Source organism: Perca fluviatilis, chromosome 12 (assembly GCF_010015445.1).
Source record: "Perca fluviatilis chromosome 12, GENO_Pfluv_1.0, whole genome shotgun sequence".
Classification (NCBI taxonomy): Eukaryota; Metazoa; Chordata; class Actinopteri; order Perciformes; family Percidae; genus Perca; species Perca fluviatilis.
Window position 1 is genome coordinate 18,029,243 of NC_053123.1, and position 20,517 is coordinate 18,049,759.

A 20,517-nucleotide genomic window follows, 5' to 3' on the forward strand; every position below is an offset into this window, starting at 1 on the left:
GAGAAAAAGGCTCTGCACAAGGACAAACCTATGAGGTGGCACTGTGGCTTTCCAAATAAAGTTCTGTGACACACTTAGACTCTAATTGCTTGCAGTCAGTGCATTACAGAACTTTGTTTTGGGAGTTAATACTTTATCCTGTGGGAAATAAAGCTTCACACATCTGGACATTTAAGTTTACAGCATGATGCAATATTTTTGTTGACAAATAACTGTTTTTCTCAAATAAAGTTTTTTCTGTGTTTTAAATCATTTTTCATACCTCTGTCTTTTTTAAACGTTTCTACCAACATTAATTTGTATTCTAAAGAAGCAATACTGTTGTTAGTCAATTATGTACTCTAACTTTGTGTTAAATCATTACTTAAAGAGCACAGCTATGTGCCATATGGAAACAGTACAGGTGAGTGAGTGAGTGAAAATAAAGAGTGAAGTCACATTGTTTCAGGTTACAAAACCACATCACAAATTACACTTGAGGACTTTTGACAGTATGATAATGCGGGTTTAATAAGTGCAAATAGACAAAGATGATTGTTTTTTAAATGTGGGAGAGAATGCAGTTAGAATGAGCCTAAAACTAGCCTATAGCTGTATCATCTCATGTTTACGATGCCATTTTGGTCCCCTGTTTCACTTTCCTACATTATTCTGAGCCAATACGCCAAGTTGGTGTTAATTTCGTCTAATTTAGCAAAATCATTACGTTTGACTTAATAAACTGTCAATAAAGGCATTATGTAACCTTCTGTTCACTTTAACATAGGCTACTGTAGATTTATTAACTAGAAAAATCGATTTTTTCGTCCTCTTGAATATTTAAAGTAGTAATACTAGAAGGGCTGATTTATTTTTGTTATCTCTTACCAACTATGTATAGTGACTGTAATTCCAGTCTCTTAACAGTCAAAGGAGCATAATGCAACCAGTCGTATATTGCAAGGCATGCTGGGAAAGACGTAAAATGGTGCATTCAGGTGCAGAATGAAGAGGACATGTCCGCTGTGGAACTATATACCGTAGCCTAGGCTACTACTTTAATTATCTTGTTTAAAAGATAAACAAAGAGAGCGAGAATAAAAACATACAGCATGATTATCGCCATATGTCCACATGTGCCATATCCCAATGCTTGTTTTGTCTGCAGTCCACATCCTAAACATGTAGGCTATCATGAAAGAAAAGCAGCATATTCTCACATTTGAGAAGCTATTACAAGCAAATGTTTGGCATGTCTGATGGTAAAATGACTTAAAGAATTATTTATTAATGAAAATCGTAATCGATTAATTTTCTGTCAATCTCCTATTGATCAATTGACTAATCGTTTCATCCCCAATCTGAACCAATGCCTAAAACCCATTTAACATACAACAGCCGTCAAAAAGAGAATAGAATATGAGTTATTAAATTATATTATTATCTTACAATTATGTTTTAGTGTTCCATATGCTCTCTCTCTCCGACTGCGAAACGTGGCAAGAGAGAGTCCCATTTTTTCCCCAGTTGGGAGGTAGGCCTATTTACCACTGTTCGGGTCATTCATATGGACTGGCTATGATATTTCAGACGGGCTGTGAACGCAGCGCACTTTTCCTGTGCTGACCTCTGACAGCCGCTCATGGATCCGCTCCCTACCTTCACAAACACGGAAGCAGCATGGCGTCCAACAGCAGCTCCGACAGGCAAAGAATTGCACAGCAAAGACTGAGAATAATTGCCGGACATTTACAGGGACCGGTGGACAGTGACTCGACAATCCTAGCCGCGGAGTGCAAAGCCCAGGGCAGCAAAACAGATGTCTCCAGTGAGAGGAAGACGGTGCCGAGGAGAAGGTACAAGGCTGTGATGGAGCGGTGGACAGGGATCCATCCTCTGTGTCTTTAGCGGATTATTAAGTCAGACATCAGTGGACAAACATGTAAACAAGAACCAATGCGGTGACATGCACTTGCAGACTCACCCCCTTCTCTCTTTTAAGCATTTATAACGTAGGGAGCCATAGCTAAAGCTGTTTTTAATTAGCCTGCTAGCTAACGTTACTTGGCTACAGACATGTATTCGCCACGGAGTGGGTGCGGCTAGGTTTACTCTCAGGAGTTTAACATTGTGGTCGTCTTTCTTAATGTTGGTCAGTTAAATACTTTTCTGTGGCTTGTAATAGATCATTTAATTCTGTTATATGGCAGTTTTTCAGTGTCGGTGAAGTAGTAAAAGCCTAAGAGAAGTGTTCACGTTATGGCTAATCTGGAACTTTCTGATGCTTCAGATAGCAAAATCGTTGAATCGAATTGGCGACAGCCATTACTGTTACGTACACTCGTTATGTATATTTGTTACGTACAGTTGGATTCACCGGCCTTGCCATTCAATAACTGTTCATGAGCTATGCGGTTCATTTAAACTAATACAAGTACTCTTTGTTTCATTATCATGTAATCATGTTGGTAGGGCAATCATCAAGATACGGTTCTTATAAGTTTTAGATTTATCTTAACTCAATCTCAAGATATGGGACACCTCTGGGAAAAAAAACCCATCAATTTTTACAACAGACAAAAGAGACAAAAACTTCTCTGTCTCGTCTGTTGATCTGATTGGCCAGTACAAGTGGTGGTCTGACTTTCAACCTTCAACCTATTGGCAGCTCAGTTCCTTTTGAGGAAACGCCATCATACTGTGCTGACATCTAGTGTCGGCTTGAGATAACTGCTGTAGCTAAGGGTAAATACAGCGCTAAAAAGTGTGAGCATTTGGCCTTGTGAAATTCAGCATGGCCTGTTCTGGTCAATATGACACTGTGATGATATGATAGAATATTATGTCTTGCAGCCCTGTCTGTTACGCCAATTGTTATGCTGAGCTTGAGTCCTGGCCTTTTAGTGTCTGTAGGAAGTTTGATAGTGAAGGACAAAATAGGTCATCAGTCAGTGGGTTTGTCCAGTAAATATCATCATAATAAATTATACCGTTATGAAGGTTAAAATGTTCATTTTTTGTTAAAACAGTTTTAGGTTTTGATTCATTTTGGTCATTTTCGTGGCTGTCATTTTAAGTGCTGTGGAATCGATTACATTATACCAAGAAGGATTCCAGTATTTGTTCGGTGTAGTTGTGCATATCCACATTTAACTGACCTTGCCGCACATTTATTGATACATTTTTGTTCATTGTATTCAGAAGTTTTAACACATATCAACGGTGGCGAGGATCGATTAAAGTGTGTCATTCTCATTTCTACTCTCACTCTTAATTTATAGGAAACCCCATTTTGGCAGGTATTAATCTCAATTATGGCTTTTACTCCACTGTGTTAGCATACCATCCCAATTGACCCATGAGTTATGGTTGCTCTGTGAGTGGTGAGCTGTCTCTTTGCAGAGTGTAAGTATAGCACACAAGCTCTGCACATTATTGCAGAATAGACACTGCATCATCTCTGGTTGTGAAGCTAGTTATTATAATGGGATATCACTTAACAGTAATAGCATGGGAGCAGCCATTTGTTTTCACAGCATAGTCTCTAAACCAATATAGTTAGGGATTCAACAACAAAGAACTGAAAGTATGGCTGGTGCTTGTGTGCTATTAAAGTATATGTACTAAATAATTAGCTGAAGTTTCATAGGTCAGCACACACATTTGGACCTAATCATAAAAACTGAGCAGTATTGAAACTAGCTATGGATATGGATCTACCAGGTGCCATATATATAAAATATTTAAATGTGTTGGATGGGAAATTGCTGATAGCACTGAGGGAGTGTCTGCTAGCTTCCTCTGTTGATGGATATGTTATTTGAATGCATCGCTTCAGCCTCTGCATTACATTGCTAACAAGCAGCATGTTTGCGAGCCTGTGTGCAGAGCGTTGCTTAGTTGTATGCACCTGGGGAATATTGTATGCACCCTCCCATAAAGTAAATTTGCCAATGAATCCAAAGGCTGTAAATGACTAAATAAAATAAGGAGACTTTGACATTTTCCCTGAGTAAAATTCTAAATGAAGTATCAAATTATCAGCAAGGACTTTCCCTATTCATCTTCTTCTTGGTGAAATTGCCCATGCCAAGCTAGTGTCAGCCTAGAGAGACTACGGTGGATAATTTGGAATATACCAAGCCACCTTCACACTTGTTTTTTAACTTCCTCCGATGGTATTTCATGTCATGTCTTCACATCAGTTTAAGGTGTAAGAATTGTAAGCTTAACCTATGCCAATATTTGTTTTTCCACAGGCAGGAGATTTTGAAATGGAACGGTTGGGGATACAATGATACAAGATTCCTCTTTAATAAGAAAGGTCAAGCAGAATTTACCGGTAAAAGGTACTGTCTAATATCACATCACAAGTCTTAGATTTCATTTGTATGCTTATTTGTTCAAGATTCAGAGAAATCAATCACTACTAGGTCTCATTCTCTAATCTCATTTTAGTACAGCCATTGTGTCTACCTTCATTAAAACATTTGGGTAACTTGAGGCTGGAGTTCTGCATTGATCATTTTCACAGCCCACACTGTGTGCTTTTGAAATCAGTCGATGTCCCCTTCCTATGCTCACAGCAATGTGGTGCTACTGCCACCTAGTGGTTGGCATTTGAACTGTTCATTGTCATTTGAGAAGGTCACTGGTTGTGATTGTCAGCTCTCCCAAACTCTGTTGCTCATTTACAGAAAGCACTTTCCAAATCTGTTAAAAAATGGAAAATATTATGTCAGTAATTATTGATGTCTCTTGGGAATTGGGGGTTAGCACAGTCATTGTAGTCACTGTTGAAGAAAAAAAGATTTAGCTTAAATGTCAGAGGTAAACAAAGCCAGTTGTCCTCAGTCTTACTGAATATGGCTTCAGTTTACAACCGCACCTTTATCTGTGTCTCCCATTGCAATAGCAGAGGTATAGATGAGCCTTGTGATTGTAATTGTGACACGACTTTTAAAGAGACAGCTCTGCTTGTCAGATTGTAAACACAGAGAACTGGAACAATGTGTATGAGGATGTATTTGAGTAATGAGCCTAGCTGAACAGGATGTTGCACAGCAAATGGTTTCCTCCTGTGCAAGCCGTTGCCACAAACTGCTCTGTGCCTTTTTGACTATAAAGCTACCTGGGCCGCACACAGTATCTGAGGCTGGGGCGCTATTGAATGAATGTCAAAGACGGTATTCTCCTCCTCCACGCTTACTGTGACAGAGGCTTTTTCATTATAGAGTGTGTTTCATGGTCTCTCAGACAAAGGCACACCACAGTCCCCTGATGGGCTGGCCCAGGCTGTGCCAGCAGCTCAATTATGCAATGGATGGCAAGGGCGATCACACGGACAGCACTGCCGCTCTGCTTGCCTAATAACCTCATTGGACTCAAACCTCACACTCTATTCTTATTAGACACAGGCCTGGTTTTTCAATGAATAAGCCCAGTTAAACATTTTGATGTTTTCAATATAGGGCTTTGACTTCCAATATTGGAAATCACTAACACATGAGGTGTAGTTGATTTGTTTTTAATTTTATTTTTTGTATTGGTTTTTCATACAATGTATTTTTTTTACACAATGCAGGTATAGACTAAGTGGTATGATCATCCCTGCTCTGCAAAATTGGTTTGAAGGCACGTTTGGAGCCAGTATGCAGCATAAATCTCCAGCAATGGTGAGTTTATAATTCATATTTATTTGTGGTGTCTTTAATGAATGGTGAAAAAGAGCACTTTGTCACAGTTACAAAAACCCCAATGGCTTGTTTTTCAGCCCATTTTGACTAGCAGTGCTGTACAGCCTCCCACTCTTAATGAGGCCTTCGTGGATGAACTGAAATCCACAGGTATTCCCTTCTCTCATGATGCAGAGGACCGGGTGTTTCGTGGCCATGGTAAGGCATTCTGGGAGGAGACGTTGGACATCTCCCTAATTAAATCACCCACTTTTAATGTTTGTAAACCAGAATCAGCTTATAATATATTTGATGATTTTGAATTTAGCAACAGTGTTTTTATTTGTGATGACCATATTAATATCTTTGCGGGCTTCTCATCTCATTCCTGTATTTCTTTCAGGCCATTGCTTACACGAGGTCTTTGCTCTGCGAGAGGGGAAAGTTGGTCGTGTTCCAGATATAGTGGTATGGCCAAGTGAGTTCAGAAGCTGTTTAATTTCTGTGTTTTATATCGGTCTGTTTTTTTTCTCCTCCCACGTAATGTTGCTGATCCCCCCCCCCTACTGACTTAGGTGATTTAAATGGTTAATCTCTGAAGAGGCAGGAATATTAATATGTATGCGTGAAGGCTTAATAAGAAGTGTCAGGGGGAGGACGGTTGACACCCGATACTCCACAGTCTGGCCCTGCACAGTACACTCATCAATTAGGATTCCGAGATTGGTTTTCTGTTGTTATAGCTTGCACTATTTTATCATGCAAATGAGTGTTGACTGATGGTGGAAACTTGATTAGCACCCTCCCATATAGGCAGAAAATCACCAAGAAACTGAAGGCATCGTTTCATCCTCACCAGCACCAAATTTTAATTTTTACCAAACCCACAAATACATTTGACCTGTAATTTGCATTTCTCAGTAGTCCCTCCAAGTCAACTGTGTGTATTTTAAGTGGAGGTTTAGTTTGTTGAACTAATCCGTAGGCCGAAGCTGTGTGTTTAATTGGATGGCAGAATGCAGTAGAATGCAGGCATTTCTCACTGCCTCTAAAACCACTTTAGGCCAGTCAAGCACATCCACGTAGGCGGGTATTGCTACTTTTCCCACTCGCTCACCACTCCAGTGTGAATGGATGTGAGCTCCATGATTGGCTAAAGCATGTTTGTATTGATCCAGCACATCCCACCCCAGAGAGCGTAGCTTCATTGCAGTCTGACTCCGCCTAAGGAAAGCCCCAGGCAAGACGCAACTATCAGGCAAATCAAAACGTCCCTACATTCATTTACTGTCTCCCCTGTATACACATTGTGTTATGTGCTACATTTTATTTTATTTACAATGTGTCCACCCTATTATGTAAATGCTTCATTTATGAATGCAATAGAGGATGGTAAATGAAAACATTTTCTTAATGATTGCCACTAATTTCTAAAATGATATTCTGTGTCTTTGCAGATTGTCACAATGATGTAGTGAAAATTGTGGAACTGGCATGCAAACATAATGTTTGTTTGATACCATATGGAGGTGAGTCATGAAATTTAAGGGTCTTAGCATAATTAGCTGTATGTATGCACAGGCCACTAGATGTGTATTTAAATTTAATGTACTTTAATATATTATTTACTCCCATCACTTGCTTGTTTTTAAATTAAGTAACCCATATAATCTATGAATTAACCTGGTAAATAAGGTACTGCGGACAGTACAGTGGATGCTTTGTAGAATTTTATGTTTTGCTTTGTGTGTTTTGTACTGAAGCAACAGAAAAAAATATGAGCAGGCATCTTATTAAACCACCAATCTAAGCGTGTGATGTAATCACAACATCTCTAGTTCAATTCCAACCTGGGGGCCTCTATCATATGTAATACCTCCCATGTCTCCTGTCACTCACAACTGTTAACTATTTTATGATGGCTGAAATAATTATTATACAGTATTACAGTGGTTTATCAACACGTTCATGAGAATGATAATGGACAGAAGTCAGTCACACATTTATGCAATTGTATCCTGAAGCCTCTGGTTGTTTTTTGAAGAATGGAGTCCTGAAGATAGGTTATTTGCACTGTGCAAACATTGCTTATTTTCTTTTATAACTGTATTTTGCATATGTCACAGCAAACATTTAAACACATTGCGGCGCCACGTCCACATTGCTTTCTGAAATTATAAAAAGTCTCATGAAGAGCTGGGTATGACTTTTGAATTTTCCATACTAGTGTCAATATGATACCCGAGTTTGCCTATCATACGAAAACAGTTATTTTTTTTATACCTTTTCATTGAGAAATATAGACACTTTTTTTCTTTTCCCTTAACATTTTTGTGTTCATTGTTTGATACCAAGCCCTAGATTCACGAGTGTGTGTTTGTGTTAAAAACATGAAACCAGGAAAGTGTCCAGTATAATCGCATGGTCTTCTCTGAAGGCTTCTCTGCTGTAACACCGCACCTAACTGTTGCTTTTCTCTCTCAGGAGGGACTAGCGTCTCCAGTGCCCTAGAGTGCCCCCCAGAGGAAACTCGCTGCATTGTCTCTCTGGATACCTCACAGATGGTACGTATACAGCTGTGTCGTTAAGTGTCAGAAGAGTTGATCTGCACTAATGTCAAGAAAAACTCAAATCAAATGCAGTCTGATACAGCTGAATAAATACTTTCATCGGAACTAAAAAATGTCAAGTTGCTAAGACTGTCTGAGAGACCTACTGGCTTACATTAAAAGAGTGTTTCTAATTTGTTTTATTCTTTACATAATTTATTTTAATCAGCTTCAATTTTTGTGTATATATATATATATATACACACACACACACACACACACACACACACACACACACACACACACACACACACACACACACACACACACACACGTCAAAAGTTTGGGGTCAATTACAAATTTCCATTCCACTCCATTATAGAGAGAATACCAGCTGATCTGAGTGGGTGGCTGATCTTTAATGCAATATCTACATTTCCAATGTTCCAAAGGCACATTCTGTTTACTAATCTGATATCATTTTAAAAGGCTAACTGAGAAAACATTGGAGAACCCCTTTTGAATTATGTAAACACATAATGTAATCTGAAAACTGCTGCCCTGGTTAAAAAAACAATGCAAATGATCTCAGCTGGTATTCTGTGTGTGTATATATGTATATATGTATATATATATATATGTATATATATATATATATATATATATATATATAAAAAATTATTATTATTATTATTATTATTGACACTCAGTAATCAACTTACATTTTTGATAGGTAGAGCACAGGGAACTAATAGTTTTAACCTGTGCCACCAATTCAAATTACATGCTATTTATTGCATTGTAGGACAATAGAGTTTATCAACACCCCACTTTAGTGTCCATGTTGTTACTTTCATACCCACTATTACCCATTACTATAGACCACTTTGTTGTTTTTCCAAACACCTTTTCTGGTAATACCTTCTCAAATGTGAGGATTTGCCAATTTCCACTCTGTTTTTATATAATTGTAATTTGTAGACATCACCCTTAGATCTGGGTAACTGGGATAGTAATTCTTTCACTATTTCTTCACTAATGAAAATAAGCATAAGCTATCGTTAGAATTAGCATTAGTAATTAGCACACAACTTTATTTTTGTTTTTAAGATGATAAATGTGTTACTTGGGCACTTGCCATTACTCTTAAAGGAATACCATGAACATGATGATGTTTCATTGGATATGATACAAAATGGTGCATATTGTCACCAGCACTGTACAGCCCTTTGATCAGGGCTCACATAGAGGTGATATATAAGCTGTCTGGTTGCTGAAGTCATTGAGTTTGGTGCCACAGACACCAGTGACCAGTGTTCTGTGTCAGGGGTCAGAGGTGAAGTGGCTCCAATGGAAGCACATGAAAGGAGCAGCGTGGTTGGAACATAAAGTTTATTACCTCTGGAGAATAATTGATGACAGGTGTGAAATGACCTCCTGCAGGTAAGGGTAGGCCATGTGCCCAGCGGCCCAAATAAGAGGCTTATATTTGGAATTAGATGTTAAATTGAGTTTAACCTTGAGGAAACTATCTCCATCCTGCAGCCGCTCTGCACTCATTTATTCTCAGAAATGTGACCGTCGGACTAAAAGGACATGCTGGTGCAGAACTTAAAAAAAGTATTGCTGGCAGATCGTCAAGAGACTGTCTCCATGGACTGCTGTTGAGGGCAGTGTTTATGTCCGAGCCTGAGATATTTCAAGTCAACATAACAGATGTAGGCAGTTTTATTGTTCATATGACAGACATGGTAATACACAACTTTTTTTTATTAAGTTCCCGTAACCTACACCAATGAATGTTGTGTCTTCATTTAGACAAATAAAACAAACCGCGTTTAAGTATGTGAGTATTTATATATACTGTTGGCATAAAGCATTAATACAGAATGTTTGATGACCTCCTCAGTAATGTTGCTTGTTTTTTATTCACAGAACCGCATCCTGTGGATTGACGAGAAAAATTTAACCGCCCATGTGGAAGCTGGCATTGTCGGTCAGGAATTAGAAAGATTGGTAAGTACTGCTCATCCATCCATATTCATCCACTGAAAGAGCTTACATTGCTGTAACATGTTGTGCCAACAATCAATCCGTGTATTTGGGGGGGGGAATCGATGCAGCATGGTATCACGATATTTTCTGTGGCAATACTGTATCGATACACGTACACCAAGTATCAGTCTTTTATTATATAAATTGCACATGAGAATTTAACCTTTTGGTACTAGAATAATAAGATCAATTGCTTTTTCAGTCCACTGGATGGAAAATGTAAGTGAGATAAACAAAGCAGAGACATTTTTTATTTTTTTTATTTAGACAAAACAGATGTTGACGAAGTTTTGCTTAGGGGACATAATTTGAAGTTGGAAAAAAGGTAATGAATTGCAATATATTGCAGAATATCGCAATATGTTTAAAAATCGCAATAATATCGTATTGTGACATAAGTATATAATATCGAATCGTGGGGCCTCTGGGGATTCCCACCCCTAATTCACATGCAGGTTGCCCATGCTCAGTCACCTTCATACTCTTTGCTCAGTAGATCGAACAGCATTTAGGAATAAGTATGAGACAGGAGCAGAGTGTTGAAGGGGAGAGATTACAGAGTGAGGCAGCGGTCATGAGCAGATGGCACCATCAAGCTAATTCAGAAAAATGGAGAACAAGCGGGCATTTGATGTAGAGGAATGTGTGAGCTGCATCTAAAGCAGACTCCACCTCTGCATTTAGACTGTGCCTTTTTGATGGAGCAGATGGGTCTGTATTATAAACTGCCTTCCAGGGGAGTGCTGTGATAAAACAAGGCCTGACTTAACCCCCGTCTTGTGCTTCTGGTGGAGGTTGTTGTTGTACTTTATGGTCCTTATTATTATTACTTTTAAATTTTCTGTCTAAAGATGCAATCGGTTAGGGGGTTGGGCTGCCTTCGTGCGTGCATTCGTTCGTTCGTTCCTGATGACTGGCACATTCTTAAAGCCGTAGGGATGGTGCTTCTGATGAAGGTGGCTCAAAGGTTGTTTTGTTTGTGTGTCAGATTGTGATGGCCATGTGGCAAGTAACTAAGAAGTCACAGTATTATGTGGATTGGGTAGGGCTGTGGAAGCTAAGTGTGCCTGTTTAAGAGATATACATAAACATGGAGAAGTGATGTTTCTGTAATTTTGATAGTATTAAAAAAGGCACAAACATTTCACCTGGCAGAATGCCATCAGTGATCCAGTCAAACAGGGAAATTTGGCACTGCCCAGATAATGTACTGATCTCTCTTTTTAGTCTTTTCTTGCTCTTTCCACTTGGTTTATTTTAGGCTGTTGGAAAAATGTATGATGTCATAAAACCCGAGTTTTAGCAGAGCAATAAAGCGAGAGCAGTGAAATTCAGCAGCAGAGCTGCAATTATATTTTTTTCTCTTTGCTTGCTTATGCTTTTGCTTGTTATTAAAACATTCCTGTGGGTTTACAACGTCATTGTTTTCCAAAACAAAATGCTCTCCCTTTCAATTGCAATAAAAATTTGCAATTTTTATTATTTTTTTCAGCTTAATGAGAGCGGCTACTGTACTGGGCATGAGCCAGACTCCATGGAGTTCAGCTCCCTGGGGGGCTGGGTAGCAACCAGAGCATCAGGCATGAAGAAGAACATCTATGGCAACATTGAGGACCTGGTGAGTCGCCCGCCCTCCCCTTTACCTTCCTGCTTATGTTTGTTCCTCAGGATGGCGTTGGCAGTCAGCACACAGCTGTTACTGCACACTGTCATTAGAAAGGAAATTATTAGCAGAAGTTTTGTGGACTTTAACCTCACCTCTAAAATGCAGTGATCACAGTATCCGTTATGAAATGCATTCACACATGTGGCATGCATGGCGACATCCAAATTATAATTTTTTTTTTTGTCAACATTTGTGAAAGAAAAGTACCGTTTGCATATTTTTGTTTCCAAAAAGTTTGTTGTGTTGCTGTTTTGTGACTGAATAGGTTGTCCACGTAAAGATGGTGACCCCACAAGGAGTGATTGAAAAGGGCTGTCAGTGCCCGCGCATGTCCACGGGGCCAGACATTCACCACTTCATCATGGGCTCAGAAGGTTTGCTACTTTTCTCGTGTGTGTGTGTGTGTGTGTGTGTGTGTGTGTGTGTGTGTGTGTGTGTGTGTGTGTGTGTGTGTGTGTGTGTGTGTGTGTGTGTGTGTGTGTGTGTGTGTGTGTGTGTGTGTGTGTGTGTGTGTGTGTGTGTGTGTGTGGTTGTGTGTGTGGTTGTGTGTGTGGTTGTGTGTGTGTGTGTGGTTGTGTGTGGTTGTGTGTGTGGTTGTGTGTGTGGTTGTGTGCATGTCTGCAAGTCTTTGTGATAAAACTGTAACATCAGGACGGTTCTCATGCTCTGGTCTTCTTACACATTAACCATCCTAGGTGGAAACGTGATCTGGAGGGGTGTTAGATAGGAACCAGCAAGTGTCCTCCCCACCCCATCTGCAGTGCCCTGTCCTTGTGAATGCCCACAGAGAATACTGCCATATGCCAGGTTCCCACTACATAATGAGGAGGTTCAGAGACTCTTGGCATCGCTATGTTAAACAGCTGTGGATGCAAACTTTATATTCGCCCTACAAAGCTCAGCAATCTGCTCCCTGACTGGGCTCGGATCACTGCAGAAATCTCCATATGTACTCATTAGAAGTGATTTTAATACCAACAGCACACCTGTATATAAGATCAACATCAAATGTGTTGAAAATATAGTCATAAATGACTACAATTAACAATGTTTCAACATTATGAAAGTATTAATACTAGTCGATATGATTAACACGTGATTGATGCTCTTCAACTGCTTTTTTGGTTTTTCAGTAAACATAATAATAATAATACATTTTATTTGTATTGCACTTTACATTTAAAGCAATCTCAAAGTGCTACAGAGCATATAATATAGATTAAAAAAGATCACGGTCAATAAATAGTTAAAAAGGAAAACCTATAAAAAATACACTGTGTAGTAAGAGGGAGAGCCTATGCAATTACTCCACTAAATAGGGGACTTTTTCACATACTCTCAAAGGTGTTAAAGTAAGTAAAATAATTGAAACATCATATGATAGCGTTCAAAACATATAAAGTTGTAGTGTAAGAGGTCAGAAATGTCATAGTCAGTGTGGCAGGTTGTTAACAAATCAAATAATTTTCCCTTGTAAAAGCCACATCAAAGACGTTTGTTGTTCCCAAAATAAGATACAATCATTTTGAACATTTCATTCTTAAAAAGACATTGGGTCACTTAAAGTAAATCCTTGTAAATTACGCTGAATATAAATAAAAATATTGTGCTTACTCACCTAATTTTGAAATTTTGCTGGTATAATTCCCTAATATTTGATCAGATCTGCTGTTCACTCAATAAAATCATTAAATAGATTTGACAACAACTTTCATAACAGCAGATTGATTCAACCTAAATATCTGGATCAGTCTGATATCAGAATACGTGTATAATCTTTGTAAAACATAATTTTAGTAGCATATGTACCAGCAGTGTTGGTGTCTAATTAGTCACAAGTTGAATATGTATAAGTCCCAGTTCATAAATGAAGGCTTATAATAAAAGCCATAATAATGATTCATAGTGCAAGCACATAAGAGTATGTACAGTAGTGTGAAACATCTGGAGGTGAGCTTGCTGCTGGGTTTTGGTGGCATAACAGAGATGGGAGAGGACCACACGTCTCTGGGAGTACATGTACTTCTGGGAGGCCTAACGCTGGAACTAAGAGGTCACACCACCGCACATTCTCGTCAAAGTTATCTACCTCCTCACCCCAGAAACCACATCCTGCAGTCTGACAGTAGGCCACATTACACACAACAAAGCACCACACTAAAATCCTCAACTAGGCTCTGCATGTTAAGTGGAACACATTCATTTTGATCAGAAATTACTGTGAAACCTCGGATCTTCTCATTCACCGCACAACAACCGGTGTCTCTATCTCTCTGACCTTGACGTAGCCTGAATACAAAGTATTTCTTCTCTCATGTTAAATAATGATTGGAATAATCAATTGTAATCCCTTTTCTCTTTTAAAAACTCCTTTCAACCGTGGAGGATGTAATGTAGGTGTGTGAAGCCAACCAGTGCTAATTCAATGTACAGAGTCCATTCTTTGATTCTAAAGTGGTGGCTTCACAGTGGTCAATAATGTGGTTTTTGTTTCTTAGAAATATTTGATGCTGGAAGCAGAGGGGGTCTTAACCGCGAATAGTCCCACTCCCCAAATACTTATCCTGTAAGATGAGGTTGGTTTAATAAAGACAGTCACAGTAAAAAATGGCTTAAACTGCACTCCCAACATTTCATTGCATTGCCTTGGTCCCCTCAGAGAGTGTTTACCTGACCTTGCTGTTCTTATTACTTCCATTTACTCCTCACTCACTCACCCTCCTTTATTCCCTTCCCACTCTGGCTCCTCCCAAGCACACACACTCTTTTTTTTTTTTTTTTTTTTTTTTTTTTCTCTCTCTCTCTCCCCTCCCTCTGCTTGTCAGACTCCTCCTCACTCACTCCTCCCCTCAGTGGCTCCTCCTGCGCACTGTCAGGAAGGAGGAGCCTTTTCTTGGCTAAAGCCTAATGGAGTCACATGTTTTCCACTGGGCCACTAGGGAGCAGCGTGTGGCATGTAGTGTCACGTTAGAGGGCTCATTAACAGCCATAACAGGCTAAGGAAGCCTCCTAATGGAGCCGGCTATGTTCAAGGGAGATGCATCTCTAAATGAACATCGTCTGTAACACTGAACATTCACGCTGGAGGGAGGATGGATGGGATAGGTTTGGTTCACACAGATAAAATTCACAATTCTGTACAATAAAACATACATTTATTTTAATTGTTGATTTATTTTTCTGAATAATTGTTGAATCGACTAAATGTCAGAAAATTGTTATAAATGCCCATTACAACATACAAGAACCCAGTGTGTTGGATTTTGTTTGACCAACAGCCCAAAACCCAAATAAAAAAAATATTTAAAGGTACAATATGTAATATTTGTGACATATTTGCTGTGTAAGATAGAGTAGACCGTAGTTTTTATGCCTACGTGCTGACGATTGCCATGGCCGGAAGCATTATGTTTTCGGGTTGTCCGTCCCATTGTCATGAATGCCATATCTCAGGAATGGTGGGGGGGAATTTGGGGGTAAAAGGTCACTGTGACCTCACAACACATTTTTGGCCATAACTCAAGAATTCCATACGCTAATTATGACAAAATTACACATGCATGTCTAATAGGATAAAATCATGAAGCGATGACGTTTTATACCCCAAAGGTCAAATGAACTGTGACATCACAATGTTGTGCAAAAACACTTCTCAGGCCCTTATTCAACACCATAACTCAGGATCAAAGGGGAGATTGTGAACGTATTTCACATGTGGTCGGATAATGAACTGGTGACACTAATCTTGGGGCCCACCTTGAAACTGTCGTCTTTATATAGATCTTCTGTGCTGCCGGGTTGAAGATTTGTGTGACGCATCCATGTTCTGCTAAAAATACACTTAATACCTTTTATTATATTCATTCAGATCTTCACTACATATACAGTATTATGAGTTTGGACAGACATGGATGTGATCTTCAACTTAACTGGTTGGTGGAGGCATACAACCACGAGGCGGTAATTGTAGTTCAAACATGCAATGTAACTCCTTCAGCAGCAGCAGCAGCAGCAGCTAATGGTTGACAGTTTTCAGGATCATAGGGTCAGCCAGAGGTTTTGGCGTACCTGTATATGTGTTGCTGCTGTTGGCCTCGCTGCCTTTGATAGGGCCCTGCTTTATTTCCTTGCAGTCTTAGGTTGATAAATCTTAGTTGTCCCCCAGTGTGTGGTAGAAAACCAGACCTACTAGGTGAAATGTGAGACTAAGGTCACCCAAAGGACCCTTGGGACGTGTACCAGAGCCCTGTAAAACAGTCTTTAAGTTCCGCTCTAAGAAGGGGTTAAGTCATATAAACTGATTTACTTCTTTTTGCTCTACTTAAAATCTCTCACTGTGATTTTTCCACAGGAACCCTGGGTGTGGTTACTGAGGTAACGATGAAGATTCGTCCCATGCCGGAGTATCAGAAATACGGCTCAGTGGTATTCCCTAATTTTGAGCAGGGAGTTGCCTGTCTCCGAGAGGTTGCCAAACAGGTAACATGTGGATCTGTCTTTAAACACGTTGCGCTTTGTCATTGCTTTCTCTCCCTGTCTCAACATGAGGCTAAGGCCAGAAACGTTTTGAGTGTGTTGCAGGTTTGCCCAAACTGCAATAAGCACTCTCAGGTCTTCACTTCACATCTTCACTTGTTTAAAACTGACCTGCCAACAAAAAGCAGCAAAAAAGTTTTTTGCAGACCAACTTCATTGTTAAAATGTTCAAGCTAAAGTAGTCCAACACTTTCTGCAGCTGTTGCAGAGTAAAACCTTTAATCAGACCTTTTATATTGCTTTTTTTGTGTGTTCTTCTACGACTAAAGCACCACAGGCTGACGATGCCAAAGCCAATCAAAACTACGGTGCCAATTGGAACTTTTTTTTGTCAGATCAATCAAGCTACAGGGAATCCCTTGAAGTCTATACATTGTACATTTGGGACATCAAGCAAGAGACTAAAAGCTTTAAAGCCAAAGCTCCAACAGTAGCAGTTGGAATGTTTATTATCATTAATATCATTTGGAAGTTTTACTTTGACAGATCATTCTTCCCTGTGAATCAAAAAACTAATATAGACCAACTTTTATTTTTCAGAGGTGTGCACCTGCATCTATACGGCTCATGGATAATGAACAATTTAAATTTGGTAAGTTTTGTTTAAGTCATTCACAATAGTCTAGACTTAAAGCATTACATATTTCTGCTGCTATCAACTTTTTCCTCTTTTTGGTAAGCCTTCGCTGTGCAAGTAGGACTTTTTATTTGACCTGGCTTTCATTTTGAGGAAGAGTTTCTTCCTTTTAAGCCTCAATGTAACCTTTTGCTTTGATCAGAGAGCTTTGCAACATGAAGAACACGGCATACTTCAAACCAGCAGCATGACAGTTATCATATTTATTTGGAGTTGAAATTTGTCTCTTTATACTGTATGTTTTTTGGCAGTTTTTGGGTTGCTGTTTCATTGATGTGCTGTATACCTCTGAGAGAAGAAAAATGAATGGCAATGTTACAGCATGCAATGATTTTACCTTCTACAGCACTGCATTGTTAAATTGATTATTATTTATGCAGCAGAATAGCTGCACACACATAGGCAAAGAATTGAAACAAGATGAAAAATGACCCTAACCAAAATTAAGCAGTTGTTGGAACGTTGAAGTTTTATGATGTTGTTTCTTAAGGTCTAGTAATGGAATGCATCTGGCATTGTCAGATATCTCTGTAAAGTTCTCCAGTCTCTAGGGATCTCATTATCTCCCCTATATTTCCACTTTTCACAGAGTAGGCACTTCTTAGCATTAAGCAGGGAAGATGAAGCGGCCAGGTTTTTCACTAATAACTAAAACTCATGGCTCTATGATACCTTCTTGGGCTTATTAGTGGCCTGTCCTCACTTTTAATCATGTTGGCTGTTTAGTAAAGAGGGTTGATGTATTCACAGGTCTTTTTCAGATTGGGACTACAAGTACAATTTAGCGCTGCCTGTCTTAATACACAAAATTAAAAATGAGAATGTTGTAGTAAGTAGCAACAGCGTGTTGATATGCAAAAACAAACAACCAAACCACAGAGGGGAAGAGTTAAAAGTAAAATGATGCACAGTGTAGGTATAATTTTCTCTCTCTGGATGTTGAGTATTTAATTAACGAGTATGACGGCTGGAAGAGACCTGCAGACCTGCAATAAAATTTTGGAATTGAAACAATTAGGACACTAAGTGATGAAGAGACTTCAACATGGGGGGAAATAAATGAACTGTTAAGTCTCGGCGACATCACCCGTGACTTCCCCGCAGTGATTGATAACCATCCCATTGGCCCCAGCCCCTCATTTTCACTTGTCCACAGGCGCTTTTGTGCGTCCGATCAGAAATAAATCAAAAAGTGTGGCTGAGGAAGACGGATATCGCTGTGTCAACCCCACTTCCCTTCGGAAAGCCTCTGATTTATAGTCGCTGTCGCTGGCAGCCACTGGCCAGTTGTAAAGTTATTCAAATGTTACCATTTATTTTTCCTCCTTTTGTTTGAAACCCCAAATAAATCTGACTTGCTTGCCCTCTCAGAACGCTGAAGGATGTAAGCAGAAGCAGAGAATGACTAATGTGTGAAAAAAATTGTCGGCCCACTTCTTTGTAAATAGATGGAGCAGACTCTTATCTCATATTTTCACAGGTCATGCCCTGAAGCCTCAAGTATCCTCAATTTTCACATCCTTTCTGGACGGGTTGAAGAAATTTTACATCACCAAGGTAAAAAAAAAAATTTGAAGTGAACATTACCAGTTGCCTGCCCCGAGTGTTTTTCATGAAAAATGAATCGGCTTCTTTAATCACCAGTTCAAAGGGTTCGACCCCGACCGCTTGTGTGTGGCCACCCTACTGTTTGAGGGAGACCGTGAGAAGGTCCTGCAGCATGAGAAGCAAGTTTATGACATTGCTGCAAAATTTGGGTAAGTAGTTCTCTCTGTCTTAAACCAAAGCAGTTATAAAGATCAGTTGCAGACCGTGTAAAGCACTGAAATGACAAAGCACCATTTGGTGAGACTTTGAACATGATGCCTGAAGCCCTATTGTCACTTTATTTAACCAGCCATTATGTAGTAGCAGTGAAAAGGATGGAGAAGCACAGTTACACACTTCAGACTTGGTCTTCTCCTCGGTAGTTTGTCTTTGTGCAGATTGATGGATCACCTGTGGATGTCCTCCTGTCAGGCCAGCTTTTATGTTAAAGTAGGTGTGGTGTGGGTGGTGATAGCAGGGCACAGCTCCCCTCAGGACAGTGCAGGGCGAGAGGACGCAGCCTGGGAGTGCTTGGCTGCTGTGATTGATCATGAAACGGATCTATGAGGACTATGGTGGAAATCAGTTCCCTGTCAGCCTGAGAGGGATGCTCTCTCTATCCTGTGCCTGTTTTAAAACCCCAACAATAGTTTCATAGATGAGTTCATCCTAACGTAAATATAGCTTTGTGCCGTTCAATTGGTTATTAGTTATGGGTAATTCTGAGATGGCTCTGAAGTTAGATGTTTCAACACATTGTTTCAGTGGAGTGTGCAGTGTTTGAAAATAAAAAAAATAAAAAATGTTTTCTATGCTTAATAGGAATCAGTCATTGGTAGTTATCTAATAGTGGAGATAACTTATGTGAATGACATCTATTATTTATTATTGTTTTTAATATTGAAATTAACTTATTTAAAGGGACTCTTATACTTAATTGGCCGCTAGTTTGCATTTTCCTCTATTATTATTATTATTATTATTATTATTATTATTATTTTCTCTTTATTTCTTGTTACCAGAACATTTTCTGATCTGCTTTTATCACAACTGAACTTTACTGTAAATGATATGGTCAGCACCCTATCGCTGCAAGAAACACAACTGCTTTTTAGATACACAGAGACAGAAAAATCCAGGTGACTGATCGAGGACTGTTCAAACCAGATCTATTCATTTGTACATGAAAGTCAGTAAAATGCAAAACAGTGAGCCGTATGTAAACATATAAATAGAAATTTAGTTGTTACTCACTTTTTTTTGTTCAGGGGAAAACCTACCAACAAAAATCCTTCCTAAAATAAGAAAGAAGATTGATGTAATACTAACTAGTCAGAAACCAGCAGCTCATTACAACACACCTTTAAACAGGGGACAAACCAGGGATCCTCAGTGCTCCTTACTGGGTGATTTTTTTTTTTCCTGGGTAAAGCTTATCAATTATATATTACTGTGGGTGTTATTCTTTGGCTCAGTGCCCAGACTTGCAGGTATTTGGAGCACTGCCCTGGTAACTGCCAGCAATTAAATCATAAGAAACTTGTCAGTTACATGCAGCATCCTCTGTTTTATTGCATTATTAAAAATAAATTGTGATCACCCATCAGATCAAGTGCCAGTGATGGATTGGTGCGGTTCTGTGAGGAATATTTTCTTGTTGTGTTGGGGAAACAGGAAGAAGGGTGAAAATCAATGTAGTGATTTTCTAATGAGCTTTGCCTGATTAGTTTGGGTGGTAGATGAAAATCTGATTACCCACTGCAGGTGATGGATGTGTGGCTGACCTGTGGCGATGCACAGAGCATAGCTTCATTGATCTGTAAATTGTTGGAT

At 39.3% G+C, this 20,517-nt stretch overlaps 1 protein-coding gene across 1 annotated transcript in view; it reads left to right on the forward strand.

Annotated features, from left to right (window-relative positions):
- The first annotated feature begins 1,582 nt into the window (after positions 1-1,582).
- Positions 1,583-20,517, forward strand: part of agps (alkylglycerone phosphate synthase) — a 30,470-nt gene continuing 11,535 nt past the window's right edge. The window contains exons 1-14 of the mRNA XM_039818072.1: positions 1,583-1,835; positions 4,239-4,328; positions 5,564-5,654; positions 5,753-5,873; positions 6,058-6,132; positions 7,112-7,183; positions 8,139-8,218; positions 10,139-10,219; positions 11,751-11,876; positions 12,190-12,298; positions 16,276-16,403; positions 17,001-17,052; positions 18,578-18,654; positions 18,742-18,854. Of these exons, the coding sequence (XP_039674006.1) occupies positions 1,660-1,835; positions 4,239-4,328; positions 5,564-5,654; positions 5,753-5,873; positions 6,058-6,132; positions 7,112-7,183; positions 8,139-8,218; positions 10,139-10,219; positions 11,751-11,876; positions 12,190-12,298; positions 16,276-16,403; positions 17,001-17,052; positions 18,578-18,654; positions 18,742-18,854 (1,391 nt within the window). The 5' untranslated portion in view covers positions 1,583-1,659. The remainder of the gene's footprint in view (positions 1,836-4,238; positions 4,329-5,563; positions 5,655-5,752; positions 5,874-6,057; positions 6,133-7,111; positions 7,184-8,138; positions 8,219-10,138; positions 10,220-11,750; positions 11,877-12,189; positions 12,299-16,275; positions 16,404-17,000; positions 17,053-18,577; positions 18,655-18,741; positions 18,855-20,517) is intronic.